General features: G+C 35.5%; 3 protein-coding genes across 3 annotated transcripts in view; 1 reads left to right on the plus strand and 2 right to left on the minus strand.

The window, feature by feature from the left end:
• The window catches only part of LOC144453118 (arylsulfatase B-like), a 12,933-nt gene extending 10,788 nt beyond the window's left edge, over nt 1-2,145 (minus strand). The window contains exons 1-4 of the mRNA XM_078144396.1: nt 2,079-2,145; nt 1,460-1,513; nt 609-620; nt 173-217 (exon numbers count right to left, since the gene is read on the minus strand). Coding sequence (XP_078000522.1) covers nt 173-217; nt 609-620; nt 1,460-1,513; nt 2,079-2,145 — 178 coding nt within the window. The remainder of the gene's footprint in view (nt 1-172; nt 218-608; nt 621-1,459; nt 1,514-2,078) is intronic.
• Nucleotides 2,146-6,441: 4,296 nt separating this feature from the next.
• Nucleotides 6,442-10,016, plus strand: LOC144453119 (uncharacterized). Its single transcript, XM_078144397.1, has 4 exons — nt 6,442-6,619; nt 8,445-8,579; nt 9,062-9,156; nt 9,651-10,016. The coding sequence occupies exons 1-4, from the start codon at nt 6,442-6,444 to the stop codon at nt 10,014-10,016; spliced, it is 774 nt and encodes a 257-aa protein (XP_078000523.1).
• A 6,674-nt stretch (nt 10,017-16,690) lies between these two features.
• On the minus strand, nt 16,691-20,603 carry LOC144453121 (CUE domain-containing protein 2-A-like). The gene is made up of 7 exons (XM_078144398.1): nt 20,530-20,603; nt 19,929-20,060; nt 19,590-19,651; nt 18,890-19,110; nt 18,176-18,361; nt 17,303-17,437; nt 16,691-16,837 (listed from the first exon to the last, which is right to left on the minus strand). Exons 1-7 carry the CDS (start codon nt 20,601-20,603, stop codon nt 16,691-16,693), a joined length of 957 nt encoding a protein of 318 aa, XP_078000524.1.
• Between the last annotated feature and the right edge of the window lie 325 nt (nt 20,604-20,928).

A 20,928-nucleotide genomic window follows, 5' to 3' on the forward strand; every position in this document is an offset into this window, starting at 1 on the left:
AATATTACCTTACCTCATTTACTTCACAATGTTTCCCTTATTTACAGAGTGAGAGAAACATCTAGACAGACAGACAGACCTAGACAGACAGACAGACAGACAGGCAGGAAGGCAGGCAGACAGACAGACAGACAGACAGACAGATAAATCAGAGAGAAGTGTATCCACTTACCCGTACTACATGACATCACAACAACGAAGTGTGGCCTCTTCTTCCCTAGAATAATGTACAAATAAGGGATAACTACTATAAGACAAAGTATGGTGAAAATCAAGTGTTGATATGGCTTAATCATCAATGTATATCAACACAAACAATAAGTACTACTAATAAAAACAATGGCCAAGTGTTGAGGCCAGCGGTCAATTGTTTGTTCAAAATCGACAAACTGCAAAGTGTGTTCAATTATTTAATAGCAGAATAACATCAACAAAAGGCAGTGTATATATACAGCCTGGAACATGACAGTTTAGTACTTTTTGATGCAGGATGGATGGGTTGTAAAGGACAATCTCACAATGTTCCACAAACTCAATAGCAATTTCGAAATTTAAATTTAATAGTTTTAATAAGACCTCCCTGTATTAATTCGCCACATCAAACTTACCTAAAACATAAACTGGAAAGAGTTCAACACAAGTTTATCAAATATCTATGCTTTCAATCATGGATAGATTACTCAAGAGATGTTTATCACGAACTCTGTCAGGTATTTTGTCTTGCAACACTTGAGACAGGGGGAACATTCCATGACTTACTGTTTCTGTTTCAGATTATAAATTCACTGTATGATACCAAGACTGTAAGATACGTCGTGACGTTCCGCCCTCACCGACCGGAGGGTTGGCCGATGTGTGAGGGCGCCCCGTCACGGCGTACCTTGCAGACTATATATCATACCTGACGTACTTGCACGTGTCAATATTAACGTCCCATCAATTACATGTAAACTCCCTCGCAGTCAATAGTTTAGACAGCCTTCAGGTCGTATGGATATTGTAAAATTCTCTTATTCATCTAGGACTGCATAATTTTTTAACACTCTAAGCGATTCCAAGGATATTGATATGTTTAACATTACATAATTATTTTAGTTCGTTTATGCAGTACTTTTCCTGGCCCTGTTTTTCTGTGAGTGTAATTGTCTCTGACTTTTATGTGTTTTGTAAATAGCTTCATTATCATTATTATTATTATATTTTTTTTCAATAAACCTAGAATTGGGGCAACCTGTTGGTGCATGAGTAAAAAAGAGAACAAAACAGAGAGAAGTTGGAAATCGAAACGAAGTAATATTTCTGTGGACCTTTCTGTCGTTAGTTGTGCCCTTTTCCTTTAGAGTGTCCACTTGATCCCATACTCCACGGTAACTTTTAGTGAAAATGAAGGACAAGTAATGATCTCAAGTGTAGAAGTAAGTCGAGTAAGGTTATTATAATGCAAAAATTCAATATGTACCTCCACATTCATCTTCACCACTGTCATCACCTTCTTTGCTGTTCTCATCATCACCTGAAGAAACACAAAAATCATAATCTAAGACATTTAGAAATCTCTCCGTCTTAACACACCTTTAAATTTATTACCACTCCTTCACCGATAGTCAAGATATACAAGATCCACTACAGCAAGTTGATATTTGTTATGATGAAATGGTATATATTTGTATTTCATTCTTTTCATCGCCAATACGAGACTGTAATGACGTCATCGGTATGGGCTTATCAGCCTGCCTTTGGGGAAAGGTAGATTAGAGTGCGCCAACAACGGCTGATCTATCAGTCTACGCCAATGCTTTCTCTATTTATTTCCCTAAGTAATATTTTACAAAGTATTTTATCCGTAGTAGACTGATCATATTTCTAATTTACCGTTCCAAAGTGACAACAATTATTAGAAACATATTCTGTCAACTTATTCAGCTAGCATTATCAATTGTAAGTTGTTATTCAATATATTTCTCAATGTCGCATTGCCCTGCTTTCAAATTACTTTATTTAAAACTAGAGCAGAAAACATGACACTGTGCACTAGGTACTGATGTATTGCTATTACTCTGAATAAATTCAATACTTACCGTTAGATGGCGTTACCAGCAAAACGGCAAACATGTACATGAACATCAATATAAGGACGAACTTCATCGTAGAAGACGTAGTTAAGGCTTTTGTAATTTGTCAATTACGATCTAGTCAGTAATCAGCTTACAGGTAGTGGCAACCCCTATACCTGAAAATATGTTGAATTATGCCGAAATGGTCATTGCGAAGCTAAATAGTGCAGATTCTGAGCTCAGTGAACATTCTGAAAATGGACACACTGACCGGTAGAAACAGACCCCAACAGATACATATGTACTCCCGGTTTTAACCGATAAACTAACAGAAATGTTATGCCATATACTCGTTCACTTCCCTCAAATAACAAAAGTCTACTTCATGTACCACGCTGTAATACCAAGTCATATGATGAGTCATGCGTTCAAGTGATCAGCGCCAGTCTTATGGAACAATATGGAACAAGTAACAGTGGTTGTATGAAAGAGGTGGTGTGTTTGTACTTTTTTTAACTTCATTGAAGTCATGGATCGATCGTGCTCCTGTCCCATCCATACCGTAAACTCTTCTACCATAGAATTATTAGGTGGAACCTGAGCAGGCATACTTGCATGCACAAACTAAAGTATATGCTTGTTGATTTACGAGCTCGAGCATATCAAATAGTTTTTCTTACACCGTCTTTAGTACCACTGTTAGCAGGTTAAACTAAGCCTGGCCTTGTACTGTATTTTCTGAGTAGGGTTACAGTATAATAAATACGTACTTGAAAAACAATCAAAACATTCTCTTATAAAGTGGCGCCATTATAAGATTTATTATCCCAAATCCAACTCATTAGAAAACAACATGGAATTTGTACCTCTGGTCGTAGACACCGTTGTTTATGTCGTGCTCATCTAGGCTTGGACGAAAAGAGTAGTTTTATGCAAAATATTTCCTTGATGTACTTACAAATAATCCCCCCCCCCCTTGTAGAAATTCCACATCTATTATAAATTAATTTAGAAATGAGACTTGATTTTCTTTTATTCCTGTGTGGTTGGTGGGAAAGGCAAGTATAGTGACCAAGATATGATCATTTATATACTTGTATATATTCTGTTCTATTAAATACAGTGTTCACTGCGGTATTCGTCATTACTAAATTAGTGCCTAACTCGGCAGAAGCATTGACACACACCACAGACAAGTAAGAAGGCTATACTTGTCTGTGCCCACACATACCATTTACATATACATGGTCCTGCGAGGCACCTTTGACCAATTAATAGGGTAATGTGAAGGTGACGCGTTCTCGATCGTGATTAACCCTTTTACCAACGACTGCACTGTTAAAAAAATAAAGTCGGGAATTGTGGCACAAACACAATGATGGTGAAATAGTTAAATAGACTGGGTTAGCTTTAAATCTGTAAGACATCGATTAAAGCCTCGCTGCCTACTGTCTTTTGTTCCTGATTCGCTAAATTCCTTGAGTAGGATTTGAATCACCACTACTCCCCAATCAACCCAATTGTATCATTGAGGTTTTGATGTGACAGTGGACAGATTTCTACAACTTGTCCTTTCCCTTTTTTATTTCTAAATGGTCAATATATTAATGTCATTGGGAAAAGTATTGACCACCACTGTCCACCAGTCATTCAATTCTACAAGTAAAGACCTGATACCACACACGGCAACTTTAACCCCATGAGTCTCGCTGACTAGAAGGTGTGCTTACAAGTAAAGACCTGATACCACACACGACAACTTTAACCCTACGAGTCTCGCTGACTAGAAGGTGTGCTTACAAGTAAAGACCTGATACCACACACGACAACTTTAACCCCATGAGTCTCGCTGACTAGAAGGTGTGCTTACAAGTAAAGACCTGATACCACACACGACAACTTTAACCCTACGAGTCTCGCTGACTAGAAGGTGTGCTTACAAGTAAAGACCTGATACCACACACGACAACTTTAACCCCATGAGTCTCGCTGACTAGAAGGTGTGCTTACAAGTAAAGACCCGATACCACACAGGACAACTTTAACCACACGTGTCTCGCTGACTAGAAGGTGTGCTTACAAAGACCTGATACCACACTGGACAACTTTAACCATACGTGTCTCGCTGACTAGAAGGTGTGCTTACAAAGACCTGATACCACACAGGACAACTTTAACCACACGTGTCTCGCTGACTAGAAGGTGTGCTTACAAAGACCTGATACCACACTGGACAACTTTAACCATACGTGTCTCGCTGACTAGAATGTGTGCTTACCAGCCATTTGAGGAAATTAATGGTCACGTGTTGTGCCATTATGGATCTACGTAAGGCATGATGATACGTGAACGGCTGGGCCTAGAGCTCACTTTTTTAAAAATAAGACAATGCATGCATTACAAATACTCTTCACCATCATTATTATCATTTCTTGATTAAAGGAAACACGTTTACCTTACTACATCACATATCCGTGCCATTGTTAAACAATACTTTGTTTTTTTCACATACATTTCCCTACTTTGAAAATGGTTTGGAAAAAGTGTACGGGACACTTGCGTGTAGTCTACAATGGTTTGATTTTGATTGCTTTTCAAAAAAGGAATGTTCGAATTTCGATATCTATACCCAAAACACTAACTTCCAACGTCACATGTAATTTCAAAAGTTGATTTCTTCAACATATATCCATGGTTTGAAATTACGTCAAAAAACGAATTACATCATCTCTGGATGGATTAGGATTTCACTTGGACGTCGTTAGTCACTCCCCTACAATCATAGATATAAAGTATGTGCAAAGGGAATGTTAGGTATACAACAGATACAAACAGACTTACCTCTGTCAGTGAATGTTTCGTACTACAAACTCTCAAATTAGGCTTTGTTTAAAACTGTTCGAACCATTTATAGATACCATTTATGGTCAATTTCTCCTTCACTTCTCAGCTCCAGATTGGTTAAAACTCCTGCTAATTATTTCTCTAGATTTGATATGCTAATCAGCAGGTGTGACTTTATTACTTTATGGAGCTATAACATATAGATGGTTTTGTGTCAACCGTGTTGGTTTTTCTGTAGCATTTCTGATGTATGTGGTCAAATTAATCAGTGGTTGTTGTATACGTTATACGGTATGGTATATACCATGATTTATTTAGAGTTACGGAACAACTTATATCGTATAGTAGATACGTAATAAAGAGAATACAAATGAGAACTGGGTGGTCTCAACACCCCCACCCCAACCCCACCCACCACATCCCACCCCGTCAACAAACATCAACTCAGGGTTTTTCAAAAGTTCTTTCTGTACATAATTTATATTATGACACGTTTATTACCAAATTAGGCGTTGCGCCAATTCTGACATAATATGTCTAGCTGACTCTCCAGGGTACCCTTTGACTACTTATTAGGCCCACTGTCGCTATGGTAACGGGTTCTTGCTTACTATCAGTTCTGATCTGGTTACCAAAGGCAGACTGGGTGATCCAATCCAATATCTATGGAATTAACTTTCTTCTTTCTTTTGGAAATAAAACTATATATTTTTAAAACTCTAAGTCCTCCTTTTGCTAAATTTGACTACGTATGTTAAAACTCCTTACTAAAAATGTCAACGTGAATTTCGTGAATTGTTAAAGACAACAAATGCATGCACAATCCGTACGTACAAACGGTATGATATGTAACTACCACCTCCTTACAGTTTTTTTAATGGAAGAGATATATTCCAAATGTAAACGAACTTTCCATTATTAGTGCGTGTGGTGGACTGGTGTGTGTGTGTGTGTGTGTGTGTGTGTGTGTTGTGTGTGTGTGTGTTCGTATTTAACCACATCTAACTATATACCCAGTATAAATCATCAATGTTTAAAGTTAATACATGAACGACATTTACAGAGACTGTGTGATAGGTTGTTAAACCTTGCTACCTCTAGAATAGCTTCCATTTTGCTTGTGATTTCAGACATTTTATGTCACATCTGGATATTTTACAAAAAGGTAACTAGCATGTATACTGTTTTCGATCAGTTATTCTTGTAATGACAATTGCCTCAGCTTGTGCCACGAGATAAAATGCGTTGCTTGTTTTCAGTCACTCTCACTCAAGACGTGTGTATTCATCTTGCACTCATTAAGAATAAAGAGACTGGACGTAAATTCCTGGGGGAAGCGGATCACTAATTTTCACGATGCCCTTCCTAATTTTTTTCATAGATGGTGTAAGATAGAATGTCTCGAAATAGGAAACTCTTGCGAATCATAAATGAATGCATTGACAATAGCGCCCCCACCGGCATTGTTACAGATTTTCTGTTTAAATTGCTTTCACCCTGACCTTAAATGACCTTAGGAAAGTGCCTTGCGTCGTCGGTAAACATGGCGGCTGTCAGGGCAGCTAAAGCCTACATTCTGTTCAATTTCTTCGAAAAATGCCCTCCGTCATCTCCACGTTTTAAAACATTTGTCGAGGAATGGAAATCCTTGGGTTCTGTGGTCATGAAATATTGTGACGATATGATATCAGCGCAGTTGCACGAGAATTTAGACCCGGAAGGTCAGTATTATTGAAATTATACGTCATCGATATATCACTGCATGCTGCACCATAGCTTCAATAATTATATTGTTTGTTGGGATTTTGACGGTTTTTTTCTTGTTGTTTGTGGGGGTTTTTCCGTTCCGATTTGTAATTAACTGGATCTGGAAGCAAACGCTACAATTCCTGTAACCTTAACCCAAATAGACGAGATCGCGATGAAAACATCAGCGAGATCGATGCCCGGGATCGATGTCAGTGTACCTGCATGCGTTGCTACTTTTGTCGATTTTGACGGAATCGGGGTACCTGTGAACATTTCTTGGTTCTTGAAGGCTCCGTAAATTAATGTTGGAGTTAAGAAATGTCCCACTTTTTGACAGGTAAAGCGAACTTTAGTAGAAAAATTCACCCATCGAAAACAAGCACAAAAACAAAACGAAAGTTGAAACTCTCCAAATCACAATAAACGCTATAAATTGGGGTTCTAATGTCTTTTATTGACTGCCAGGTAAATACAAAGTGATGAGTTATAGTGAATATATAAATAACACTGGGGTTCTAATGTCTTTTATTGACTGCCAGGTAAATATAAAGTGATGAGTTATAGTGAATATATAAATAACAGTGGGGTTCTAATGTCTTTTATTGACTGCCAGGTAAATATAAAGTGATGAGTTATAGTGAATATATAAATAACACTGGGGTTCTAATGTCTTTTATTGACTGCCAGGTAAATATAAAGTGATGAGTTACAGTGAATATATAAATAACACCGGGGTTCTAATGTCTTTTATTGACTGCCAGGTAAATATAAAGTGATGAGTTATAGTGAATATATAAATAACAATGGGGTTCTAATGTCTTTTATTGACTGCCAGGTAAATATAAAGTGATGAGTTATAGTGAATATATAAATAACACTGGGGTTCTAATGTCTTTTATTGACTGCCAGGTAAATATGAAGTGATGAGTTATAGTGAATATATAAATAACACCGGGGTTCTAATGTCTTTTATTGACTGCCAGGTAAATATAAAGTGATGAGTTATAGTGAATATATAAATAACACTGGGGTTCTAATGTCTTTTATTGACTGCCAGGTAAATATAAAGTGATGAGTTATAGTGAATATATAAATAACACTGGGGTTCTAATGTCTTTTATTGACTGCCAGGTAAATATAAAGTGATGAGTTATAGTGAATATATAAATAACACTGGGGTTCTAATGTCTTTTATTGACTGCCAGGTAAATATAAAGTGATGAGTGATAGTGAATATATAAATAACACTGGGGTTCTAATGTCTTTTATTGACTGCCAGGTAAATATAAAGTGATGAGTTATTGTGAATATATAAATAACACTGGGGTTCTAATGTCTTTTATTGACTGCCAGGTAAATATAAAGTGATGAGTTACAGTGAATATATAAATAACACTGGGGTTCTAATGTCTTTTATTGACTGCCAGGTAAATATAAAGTGATGAGTTATTGTGAATATATAAATAACACTGGGGTTCTAATGTCTTTTATTGACTGCCAGGTAAATATAAAGTGATGAGTGATAGTGAATATATAAATAACACTGGGGTTCTAATGTCTTTTATTGACTGCCAGGTAAATATAAAGTGATGAGTTATTGTGAATATATAAATAACACTGGGGTTCTAATGTCTTTTATTGACTGCCAGGTAAATATAAAGTGATGAGTTACAGTGAATATATAAATAACACTGGGGTTCTAATGTTTTTTATTGACTGCCAGGTAAATATAAAGTGATGAGTTATTGTGAATATATAAATAACACTGGGGTTCTAATGTCTTTTATTGACTGCCAGGTAAATATGAAGTGATGAGTTACAGTGAATATACAAGACATGACCATTTTAGTATGGATGATCCACCTCTATCAACACCACAATGGAATGAGATGATGGTTGGTGCCAGGAGATCTGGTCAGGTATTTCATAAAGGTAAATTCTGTCAAAGTACATGACAAGCTGTAGAGTGATCCTATGACTTACCAAAATTGTGATTATGATTTCAAACTGTTCCTGTACTACTTATGGATAATATCAACCACATACCATGTCTAATTATTGATAATTTAACAATTTTCAGTCAATATATATATTGTGGTTGTCTGATCAAAAAATGATGCTCCAGTTACAACTTCTACAGTTTTAACATGGTGACAAATTCAAAACAAAGCTTTCACTCAAGATTTAGCCTTGCCACTATACCACCTACAGATAATATTGACCACTAATTAACAAATACAAAGTAACTGACAATATGACAATTGTTGTGTATGTGTATATCTTTAGTTATTTGATTACAAAAATGTCCTAGTTGCAGCTAGTGCGGGTTTAAAATTAAAACACGTTGTTTTTGTACATGATCATATTTCTTTTATATATGCATAAATATTTTTTTATTTTTGGACATTTTACAGGAGCATTTCGTGAAGTAGAAACATTATTCTATGATGAGCTTGCACCATCAATACCAGCAAGTGAAGATTCAGTATATTTTGTGTCAACTTATAAGGTGAAAATTAATTTTATTTCACACACATCAACTCCACTACCTCATATAGTCAGTAGGAATATATCTGTTTGTTTGTTTGTTTGTTTGTTTGTTTGTTTGTTTGTTTGCATAATGTCGACTTGGGTATAAGTGTGAGTGTGTGCGAAAATGCTGAAATTGTATGGATGGAGGGGAGAGAAGAATGGATGGATGGATCATTGTGTGTGTGTATATGTATGTATGTGTGTATGTATGTATGTATGTATGTATGTATGTATATGCATGTATGCATGTATGTATGTATGTATGTATGTATGTATGTATATGCATGTATGCATGTATGTATGTATGTATGGATGTATGTATGTATGTATGTATGCATTTTTTGTGAGCATAAAATAGATCAAAGTTAGATGCATGCACTGATATATGTTTGTTTGTCCCTTGTTTCCTCCTTTCAACTAGCCTTATGTATCTTATCATTGTGTGTAAACTATCCACTTTCATGTTTTCAGGCCTCTGATCACATACCACTGAAACCTCTAGAAATTAAATGGCGGGAATGGACCCATGCTCATTTCATCAACACAAGGGCAGCCAATGAACTTCAGCTTCAGAATTTAGGTCTTTACAAGCGTTTCAGCAGAGTTGGTGCCTTCACATACATAGTAAGAGGAGAATTTCTAAATTTTAAAAAAGATTTGAAAATTGGATGGGATATTGTTAATAAGGTGCGACATTCAAGAGTGCCATGTGGTTTATTGCTTGATGATGTCTCACTATATAAGATAAAACCAAGGAATATTATCTTGCCAAAAGATGTCGATTCTGTATCGGAAACTCTCCTGTCCACGGATAAAAAATGGTTGGTTGGAGACTAGGTCTGAACAGTTTAAATTTGGTTGATATAGGAACTTGACACTTATAGTAACATCATAGTGTTTTCTTTGTTTGATTTATGAAGTGTGATGCAGTGTTCTCAAGGGATCCTCAGTCTAAGTAAAAAATAATATTGTAAGTTTACTACTATGCTAATTTCTTGCAGCAACTGAAATTATAAGGGCTAGGCTCAGTACCCCTGTAACTTGTTCAGAGAGAACACAGAAATTACAAGAGAGCTCAGTACCCGTGTAACTTGTTCAGAGAGAACACAGAAATTACAAGAGGGCTCAGTACCCCTGTTACCTTGTTCAGAGAGAACACAGAAATTACAAGAGAGCTCAGTACCCGTGTAACTTGTTCAGAGAGAACACAGAAATTACAAGAGAGCTCAGTACCCCTGTTACCTTGTTCAGAGAGAACACAGAAATTACAAGAGAGCTCAGTACCCGTGTAACTTGTTCAGAGAGAACACAGAAATTACAAGAGGGCTCAGTACCCCTATTACCTTGTTCAGAGAGAACACAGAAATTACAAGAGAGCTCAGTACCCCTATTACCTTGTTCAGAGAGAACACAGAAATTACAAGAGGGCTCAGTACCCCTGTAACTTGTTCAGAGAGAACATAGAAATTACAAGAGAGCTCAGTACCCCTGTTACCTTGTTCAGAGAGAACACAGAAATTACAAGAGAGCTCAGTACCCCTGTTACCTTGTTCAGAGAGAACACAGAAATTACAAGAGAGCTCAGTACCCCTGTAACTTGTTCACAGAGTTACTAGTTAGATAAAAAGGGACTGTTTTCTGTCTGTTTGCTGTTTTGGCATAAAATGGAGTGGTGTGGAGTATAGTTTTAATTTCATTCTTGGGATAGAGCGTAAAATTTACGAGAGCTTGCAATCTTGCTACTTTATTCAGAGAGAACAGTCTGCTAAACTTTCCCTTACTAACACTGCTACATTTATATGTATGACACAATTTGATGCTGAATACTTCCATATCAAATCATCAGTACTTTCATGCCAAGTTTTCATTTTGTTTTGGTTAACCAGGGTATTTTTGTTAAAAAAAGTAATAATTGAGGAAAACAATGCATGGTTTCAAAGTACATGTAAATCTATAAATGTCTTAAAAGAGATTGTGTTGTAAGTTGTACATTTAGAGGGCAGTGACACTTCAGGAAATAGATATATTTTTATATGGAGTCAGGGTGGTTGAATGGTTAGTGTGAATCTGCAGGTTCAAGCCCTGTCGTTGCAGTTTGTTTCTGAATTGATAAAGTCCTTGGGCAAGATTTGAACCATGACTGTGCCTCAGTCAACCCAGCTGTATGATTGGGGACCTGGTAGGATAATGAAATGACTCTCCAAAAGCCAAAGTTTGTGAAAATAAATCTATTTCCTGGAATGGAGTTCCCCTTTAAACTGACATTTTTGGCATAGTGATAGTTTTAGATTTGACCAATAAGTATTTGATAGGAATTATGTAGACAGTACTATGAAATCAAAGATTTGACAAAATATGCAAATTACTCACAATAATGACTGCTTATGAAGAAATAAACTAAAAAAAGATTATATAAATTAGATAATCTGTTTCTTTAATAAATGTATCAGGGAGACTATAGTAATAATTATATGCAATATAAATAGGTTTTGTGAAAAAAACATAACATACATCATAGAGTAGAAATTGATACTTGACTCCGTATTTTTGATAGTAGTACAACTGAATTTACCGAGGAAGTATAGAGGGCTGTTGTGCTACTATAGATCTGAGCGAGGGGTAATAATTGTAAAGCACTTGTCACTTTGAACACAGAGTGGGAAAGCACTATATAAAATTTAATAAACCAACATTATTAGTAGTAGTAAATCGGATAAGTACAACTTGTATGACTCAGTATTGACTGTATAGATAACATGTGTATATAGTTTATAATGTAAAAAGTAACATTTGGAAAAAAAAAAATTAATTTTCAATTTATGTTACATTTGTGGTATGTTATTCTACTTATTGAATTAGTGTAATTAAGAAAGATAAGAAGTTACGAGCATGTGGTGACCAGTGTGTGCCCTCTAAACCAATTTGACACACCACTGACACACACAATTTCTACTGACACACCAAAATGTGGTGTTCTCCTATCTCATACTATGTGGTGACCAGTGTGCCCTCTAAGCCAATTTGATGTGCCACTGACACACAATTTCTAGTGATGCACCAAAATTTGGTGTTTTCCTATCTCTTACTATGTGGTGAGTGTGCCCGCTAAGCCAATTTGACATGTCACTGTCCAGCTGTCACACACACTTTCTAGCGATGCACCATCATTTGGTGTTCCCCTGTCTGTTACTGTACGTGTTCTCCTATCTCTTACTATGTGATGACTCACAAGAAATCCTACTTTTTCTTTTTTTGACTCACAACAACAAAATTTGGCTATCATTAGAGGGCACACTGGTGGTATATCAGTTGATTACAAAATACAAGTAGTTTCTTTGGAGTGACTTTGACACGTCACAGTGTTTCCAATCAAAGTATGAATGAAGAAGTACTGCAACATAATTGATACATTACTTAATGTGTCCTGATGTCTTGACATAGATTTAGCTATAATAGTAGTCACAACATTGCCCACTAAGCAGCAAAGTTGAATAACAATTTACTTTGATAATGCTGCTAGAAGGATGTGCAACATTCACTGTTGCAAATAAACAACATCGATAGTGGTATCATTACAGATATGAATCAGACGACAAACCTCAGGAACTATTACAGGCTGCCAAATTTGAAATTTGTCATGATTGAAATTATCAGAAATGACACTGTACATCTTTGATTTGACCCTACTAAATGTTGTGCAGAGACACACACCTACTTTAGTAATGTATTTATATGTTTCAGTAGTTCATCTTTCATACTTCATTTGAAAGCACTGGAAGGGACAATCACACGATATCATACAAGCTCAAGTTTAGGACAAAACACCCTCCCCCACCCCCCACCCCCACCCCCTTCCCCCCTAAACAAACGTTCACAAGTTTGACATTAACACATTTATATATGATGTAAACCATGATGAAAATTGTAGTGGTCACATGACTACAATCAGTGCAATGCAAACCCATGATGGTAAAATACTACCATAAACCCTGAGCACTGTATAAGTAAATTGTAATCAACTTGTGAACATCTCAGTAGTAAATACAGAACTTGTTATCACTGAAGGCGTGAAAGTTTTCACCAGAACCCCCACACACACACACACACACACACGAAGAAAGTTTTTTATTGAGCTTGTGTGACACTGTAATCGTCCCTAAGGTACTATAGGTAAATTTGTATGTAAACAAAGTAATAGAATTTATAAATGTCCTGTTTTATCACATAGATATGATTTCTTCTGTTTTTGTAATTTGTGTTATAAAGTGAGTGTTGAAGTGAATTTGTTAGGCTATACTTACTGCTACTTTCACGTTAGTGTTAACTGGGTTCTGTATGATACAACCATATGTAAATTTAACTTACTGCTACTTTCACGTTAGTGTTAACTGGGTTCTGTATGATACAACCATATGTAAATTTATTGAAAATAGACTAAAATAGACTGAGATGCTATTAATAATGATAGTAATGTCACTCATTATTTATTGTATATCCCTGTTACTATGACAACTTTGTACATAGCTAATTTAAATGACATTGATATAGAAACTCTTTTGTGAATCTATTTAATGGGGAGCTTGCAATCCAGACTGAGCATGCTCAGATGCAAAGCACTGTGTGATTATCTGTGGTTATCGTAATACCTAATCTGGTGCTACTGATAACAAAAACCCTCCCTCAATGGTCAGGATGACTATGAATTGATCATTTGTGGTTAAAAACAATGTATCAGTATTGTTTGCAATACTAATTGATTAGTATTTATTATCACATTTCCCATGATGCAACATCCAACATGGTGGGTTTGCAAGTTCCCTATTCTGCAAGGAATGTTTTTTTTTTATGTGAATTTCTAAGTTATTCAGAAGAGAAAATAAACAGTGTGACTACTGAAATACAATCGTCATTTATCGTGTTGACTATAATCTTTGTTTATATTGGATATAGTTCTTTAAGTATAAAACACTTATCTCCCGAGAGGGCCATCCCTCATGGGTTCAGTATTAATGCCAGAGGAAACCGGAGTACCTGCAGAAAACCTTCGTTGTTCAGTAGAGTCAAACTGAATGACACTCTTCTTATTTACAGAATGGTAAATTTAATCAAACCCTGAATGGCTTCGAACCTTAACTGCAGTGGTAAGAGGCAAATGGTTTAACCACTTGGCCACTGACAACTATCACCATATATCGCAAGAGTATAAGAATGGATGGGTTATCCAATCAGTTGGTTCTAATTGCTTGTGTTAATTCCAGCTGGTGTAGGTCATACTGCAAAGCATGCTGGGTCAAAACAAACACAAATCTCACATTCCAGGTCATTGCAAGCACATCTAGTCAATGCTCGTTTGGCCAGTGACAGCCATCACGGTTCATCTGTCATATTTCATTTTGTTTGTTCAGTGTTCCAGTGTTTTCTGCTGCACTTTCACCTCACTATGTTCATGAGAGTACGGCCATATGCAACACTGCAGGCACTCATGCAAATACCCAGAGTACACCACATTTACACTTGGTCTAGCATGGGTTCCAAGATATGAAATTTCACATAGAGGGCGCTGTACATGACGTACACCACATGCATCAATTCAACATAACTAGTTCTAAGAAGAACAATTTCAGATCTTGGGAAATCTACGATAATCAATTCGAACTACAGTCTCTTCTATCATGGATGTATTAGTGAAATACATCCATGCTTCTATCAATATCTAAGGAAATGAGCATTTCACACAATTTTCCCTTTTCTTCATATGTGCCTTTCAGAGACTACAAACTTTACATAAAACAGTGTCTTTTTTAAATAGTTTATCTTTATTTCTATTACATAGAATACAGTTTTGTTTTTTTTAAATAAAATGTACACAACATTAATAGACTCAGAAACTAAACTAGATGAAAACAGTTGTTGCTGATACTCCTGTACGGATAGTCTTACTCTTGTGAAGTGGTAATCTTAGAAGTGTTTTAGTTAAAGTGGTAGAAACTGAGTTTATAAGCTTTTTCACTCATAGCAAACTTTAAAATGAATATACCTCAGTTTAGATTCTAAATCTATGCTGAAAGTAAAATATACAAGAAAGCAAATCTAAATAGTACATAAACATTAGACATAGAAATAACAGACATTGTACAAAACTTATAAGAAATAAAAATAGCTAAATTTCTCGACTATAAAAATAATATAAAAAAAAATACTTGAGCTTTTTCTCCTAAACACTGACTTCTGTCCCGTCATTACACCAAACAGTGATTGTTCCTTTTTCACTAGTGTAACCTCCAACATTATTTGGTAATTCTCACAATATGAGATCAAATATATGTCAGGTAAAATCAGTAAGCAGTAATCAATACAAGTGTACTAAAGACAGAAATAATTCTGACTGGACTTGTACTTTAAGTTGATAGCAGTAATCAATACAAATGTACTAAAGACAGAAATAAGTCTGACTGGACTTTTCCTTTAAGTTGATAGCAGTAATCAATACAAGTGTACTAAAGGTAGAAATAATTCTGACTGGACTTTTCCTTTAAGTTCATAGCAGTAATCAATACAAGTGTACTAAAGGTAGAAATAAGTCTGACTGGACTTTTCCTTTAAGTTGATAGCAGTAATCAATACAAGTGTACTAAAGGTAGAAATAAGTCTGACTGGACTTTTCCTTTAAGTTGATAGCAGTAATCAATACAAGTGTACTAAAGGTAGAAATAAGTCTGACTGGATTTTCCCTTTAAGTTGATAGCAGTAATCAATACAAGTGTACTAAAGGTAGAAATAAGTCTGACTGGACTTTTCCTTTAAGTTGATAGCAGTAAGCAATACAAGTGTACTAAAGACAGAATAATTCTGACTGGACTTTTCCTTTAAGTTGATAGCAGTAATTAATACAAGTGTATACTAAAGGTAAAAATAAGTCTGACTGGACTTTTCCTTTAGGTTGAAAGCAGTAATCAATACAAGTGGTCTGAAGACAGAATACAGGTAAAACATCGAGGGATCGGCGAACGACTGTACCTATCATACACATTTTATGTTCCCTAAGAACAATGTAGATAAATAAGAAACAGGCTTCCCACAGACCACTCAATACAAACATAAGCAACATCATCCGACCCCTACTGATACACAGACACACACACATCGTCCTTGCAACAAACAAGCTATTGAAAGTCATCAAATTGCAGGCTCAGATTTTGACACAAACAAGTGTATTGATTTAAAGTTACAAGTGATATGTGTGTGCACATACAGTGCCTGCTTGTCGGCAGGAATGTGATGTTTATATTTGTATTGAGTGGTATGTGAGAAGCCTGTTTCTTATCTAACTAAATTGTTCTTGGGGAACATAAAATATGTATGATATGCACAGTCGTTCGGCAATCCCTCAATGTTTTACCTGTAATTCTGACTGGACTTATACTTTAGATTACTTAAGATTACATTCATTGCTTGCAATGTGGTCTCTTAATTATTCATCAAATTTATAATGACATATTATTGTAAATATTTTAGTGAAATCTGTATTGCTTGGCAGGTTTTAAGTTGATGTAAGTTTTCTTCATGTCCTCATCATCTTTTTTCTTGGTATCTTGAAATCGTTCTCCTTTTGTGCTGACCACCTGATTGTCACGGTAACGAATCATTTTCTTCCCCTCCTACAATGATACAAACAAACAATGAGTAAAAACACTTTTTTATTTATTTATTTATTTATTTATTTATTTATTAAACCTCGACAATAAGTCAGGGAAAAAAGTCACACAGGTGGCAAGCACCTATATAAGAGCAACCCTCCACATACAACAAATGGCATAAACAAACAAGAACATATTAAAAACAGTAGATACAAAATATAAAAAATATACACTAATGAATAAACATACAAGAACAGAATTAAGAAATACGACACTTGGCACAATGACATCGATTGGCCCATGTGCAAGTATTAAAAGACAAAAAACTATTTCCAAAAGATTTCTTGTGGAACAATATTTTACCAAATTATCAATTCTAAAAGTACATGTATACCCCATAACTAATTATAACTTACCCACTTTGGATCCACTGGTTTGTAATGTAACTTACCCACTTTGGATCCACTGGTTTATAATGTAACTTACCCACTTTGGATCCACTGGTTTGTACTCCTTTTCATCTTCATCACAACCCACATAAGCATATCGCCGTAGAATAGAATCTTTTAATTTCTTATCATCTTTGCATATAGTTTGTTTCTTCCTTCCTGGTTGATGTGCCTACAATATACAATTAGTTGAAGTATTTACATATTTACCAGAGATTACATATCTATCTACCAGAGATTACTTGTACTGGTGTGTGTGTATACTAGTGGTATTTCAATTGCAGTGCATACCTGCATACAATAATTTTTTTGCACCTGTCATGCACAGTTTTGTCATCTGCAAAAGAGTTGCAGCAACAACCAGATCGTGTATCATTCTAGTTTAGTTTCATGAGAAGTTCTACATTGATCATAGATCTAACATGAACACAAAGATGAGGTAGAATTATGTGTTGATTACTGGTAAAGTCAAATAAAAAAAGTTGTTTGGTTCCGGTTACCCGACCTCACCTAGTTTTTTATGCCGACCCTAAACTTTTTTTTTACGTATTCACAAAAAATAATAACAAAATCGGGAAAATCGGGAAGTCTCGCAAGAAATAGTGGGTGAGGAAACTGACATCAACTTAAAAAGACAATATAAAACTATTCTTCCAATCTGTAATGGCTGTACATCTGACAGGAAGAAATAAACAACACAGAGACCATTTGGAAAACAATGGAAAACCTGAACTAGACACTCACACAAAATCTACCTACCCCACCTATTTTAAAATTGAATGTAATCGAAACCACACAATTTTTTTTACGCCTAATAAGAATGTCCAGTTTTTATCATTTTGACTCGCGACAATAAAATGGTTCAAAAACATTCTTATATATTTGTTGTATTTTGTTTTGTTTTCTTTACCTGTGTTGTCATGGTAATACTGTCATCTGTATCACTTGCTTCTTGTCTGTGTAGCATGAGCTGGGCAGCTTGTTCTGTGTTGCCATTGGTAACAGATAAACAATGCCTTGCTTCTATCGTAGTGCATGCTGGGAACATTTCTAGAAGTAATCTGATTGGATCATCACTAGCAGAATTTGTTGAATCCTGGGAAATTGACATTCAAAACAAATAAATAATCAAAACATAATGTATACATGTATTATTACATTTTACATACATTACAGTTGCAAAGTTGGCCAGTAAGAGAATGAGGCCAGCTACAAATTTGGCCAGTAGGAGAATGAGGCCAGCTACAAATTTGGCCAGTAGGAGAATGAGGCCAGCTACAAATTTGGCCAGTAGGAGAATGGGGCCAGCTACAAAGTGGGCCAGTAGGAGAATGTAATAATGTGCTATTCTTTCACAATGCAGTAAAATCGGGCTTCTAATGAAAACATTATACATGGAGTTGATTATTTTAATGACTTCAATTGTTTATTTTCTAATTGATAGTCAACATTTCAACTTGACTAGTTCTACATTCTCACTGTGTGCAGCACTTAATATGTAACTGTTTCTTTTGGATTTGAAGTTGTCCGACTGTGTGTAAACAATGTCATGTGACATGAGTGAAACACCAAACAAACAAACAAACATTTTAACTGTACAGTATATGTTGATTTTTATTCTTACCTTTATTGGTTGTGAGGTAGTAGGTATTGGTTCCATATATTTATTGCTGACATGTTGTTCATGTAATGTTATATTTGGCTGTTGATGTGATGTACTGGAAGACACACTTAGACTAGTATCATTGGCATCCATACTGGTAGTACATACACTTGATGACAAACTACCGTCGCTTAGATTCAATCCTGACAACATATTTGTGGTTGAACTTGGCGGTGTGTTCTCTGCATTGGGTGAAAAATAACAATAAATGTAAGTGTATGATTGGTTACATATACCCTGTAACATATAATTCCATGAAAACTAACTACCGTCACCATGGTACTGTTTAGAATCACTTCAGTGTTAACACTTTCTAGTGAGGTGACTAGTACAATACTACAATGATATAATCAGGAACAGCATGGACACTACTACAATTACAACAGACACAAGGTATAATTTCTTGAAGTTCAAACAAAATGTATGGTCAGCAGCCAACTGAACTCAGTTTCTTTCATGCAGTTACTGTTTATATCATTAACTAAATAAAGAGTACACATTGTGTAAGTGATGTTTGTGTGTTATCATTTTTGGTGTCTGAAACCTTGTGATCAGGCTCACTGATCTTGCAAGCTTCTCCAAAAAGAACTGACAATTGACTGCCATAGACACATTCTACCTTTTACCCTTTAAACATATATTGTATAATTATTATAAATACCCTTTTCTCTGGCTCCTGCTAGTTTTACTGCAAGTTGGAACATCCACTCACACACACAAGCACTGGAGGGAATAAAAAAATGGTGAAATGGTGACGTATACATACAATGATATATATATTTATATATACCTACATTTTGTCTATTATGAAATAAACCAATTAAAAATGCTACAACTAGACTAAGACATGTAGGTGCCAATTTTCTGACGTCTATATATTTTATGTCTGCATGTTAGCATTTAGTTCATTTCATGTAGACACAATGTTCTGATGTCTACATTTGATGTCTTAGCTAACACATAAATATACAGGTACTAGTAAACACAGGTAAACTAGTACCTCTGTATTTCAGTAAAGCCTGGAATGTAAGCTTCCATCATTTCTGTAAATTCATCAACATCGAAATCATCTTCACAGCCAAGATCTTCTAAGACACTGACAAGATAGCTGAGAACTATATCATCTACAACACTGAAAAGAAAACCAAAGAAATCTGTATGGTCATCATGATCTTTGAGAAAGAATTTCAAAGATACTGGAAACACAAGAAATCAGAATTATACCATCCAGAAAACTCAGATGAGAAAGTATCTACAAGTGGCAATACACACACTGACAGGCAGTTGTAATTGTTACTTCATTCCGTACACACACTGATGGGCACTTGTAATTGGTTACTTCATTCCGTACACACACTGATGGGCAGTTGTTACTTCATTCTGACAATTTCTCATTAATCTTCAATTAATACCGTCAAAAAATTATGTGGGGATGCGATACCACCATCACATTTATATTAATGCTTCAATACCAATAAACTATCACTGTTGAGGGTAAAAATGGAATGCTGTGTTAGAGTAACCAGTATGACTATACGGTGGAGATGATCATAGTAATCGTAATACATATAGGAAACTATACTAAGACATATATCACTTACTCTATTGATGATGCTCCTGTGTTGGTTTGAAGAAAATCTGACAATGAATTACGAACTATCCTTTCCTTCTCCATTGTAATGTAAATATCTCTGTGTTCTGGAAAAAAAAAAAACTGGGCATCAAACAACATACAAATATACACTTAATCCAGGACTTGAAATTAGCAGTAGTCCAGGACACATAGACTACTAAACATTATATCTAGACTACCAAATTATCAGTAGTCCAGGACACATAGACTACTAAACATTGTATCTAGACTACCAAATTAGCAGTAGTCCAGGACACATAGACTACTAAACATTGTATCTAGACTACCAAATTAGCAGTAGTCCAGGACACATAGACTACTAAACATTGTATCTAGACTACCAAAGTAACAGTAGTCCAGGACACAT

The sequence above is a fragment of the Glandiceps talaboti genome, chromosome 23 (assembly GCF_964340395.1).
Source record: "Glandiceps talaboti chromosome 23, keGlaTala1.1, whole genome shotgun sequence".
NCBI lineage: Eukaryota > Metazoa > Hemichordata > Enteropneusta > Spengelidae > Glandiceps > Glandiceps talaboti.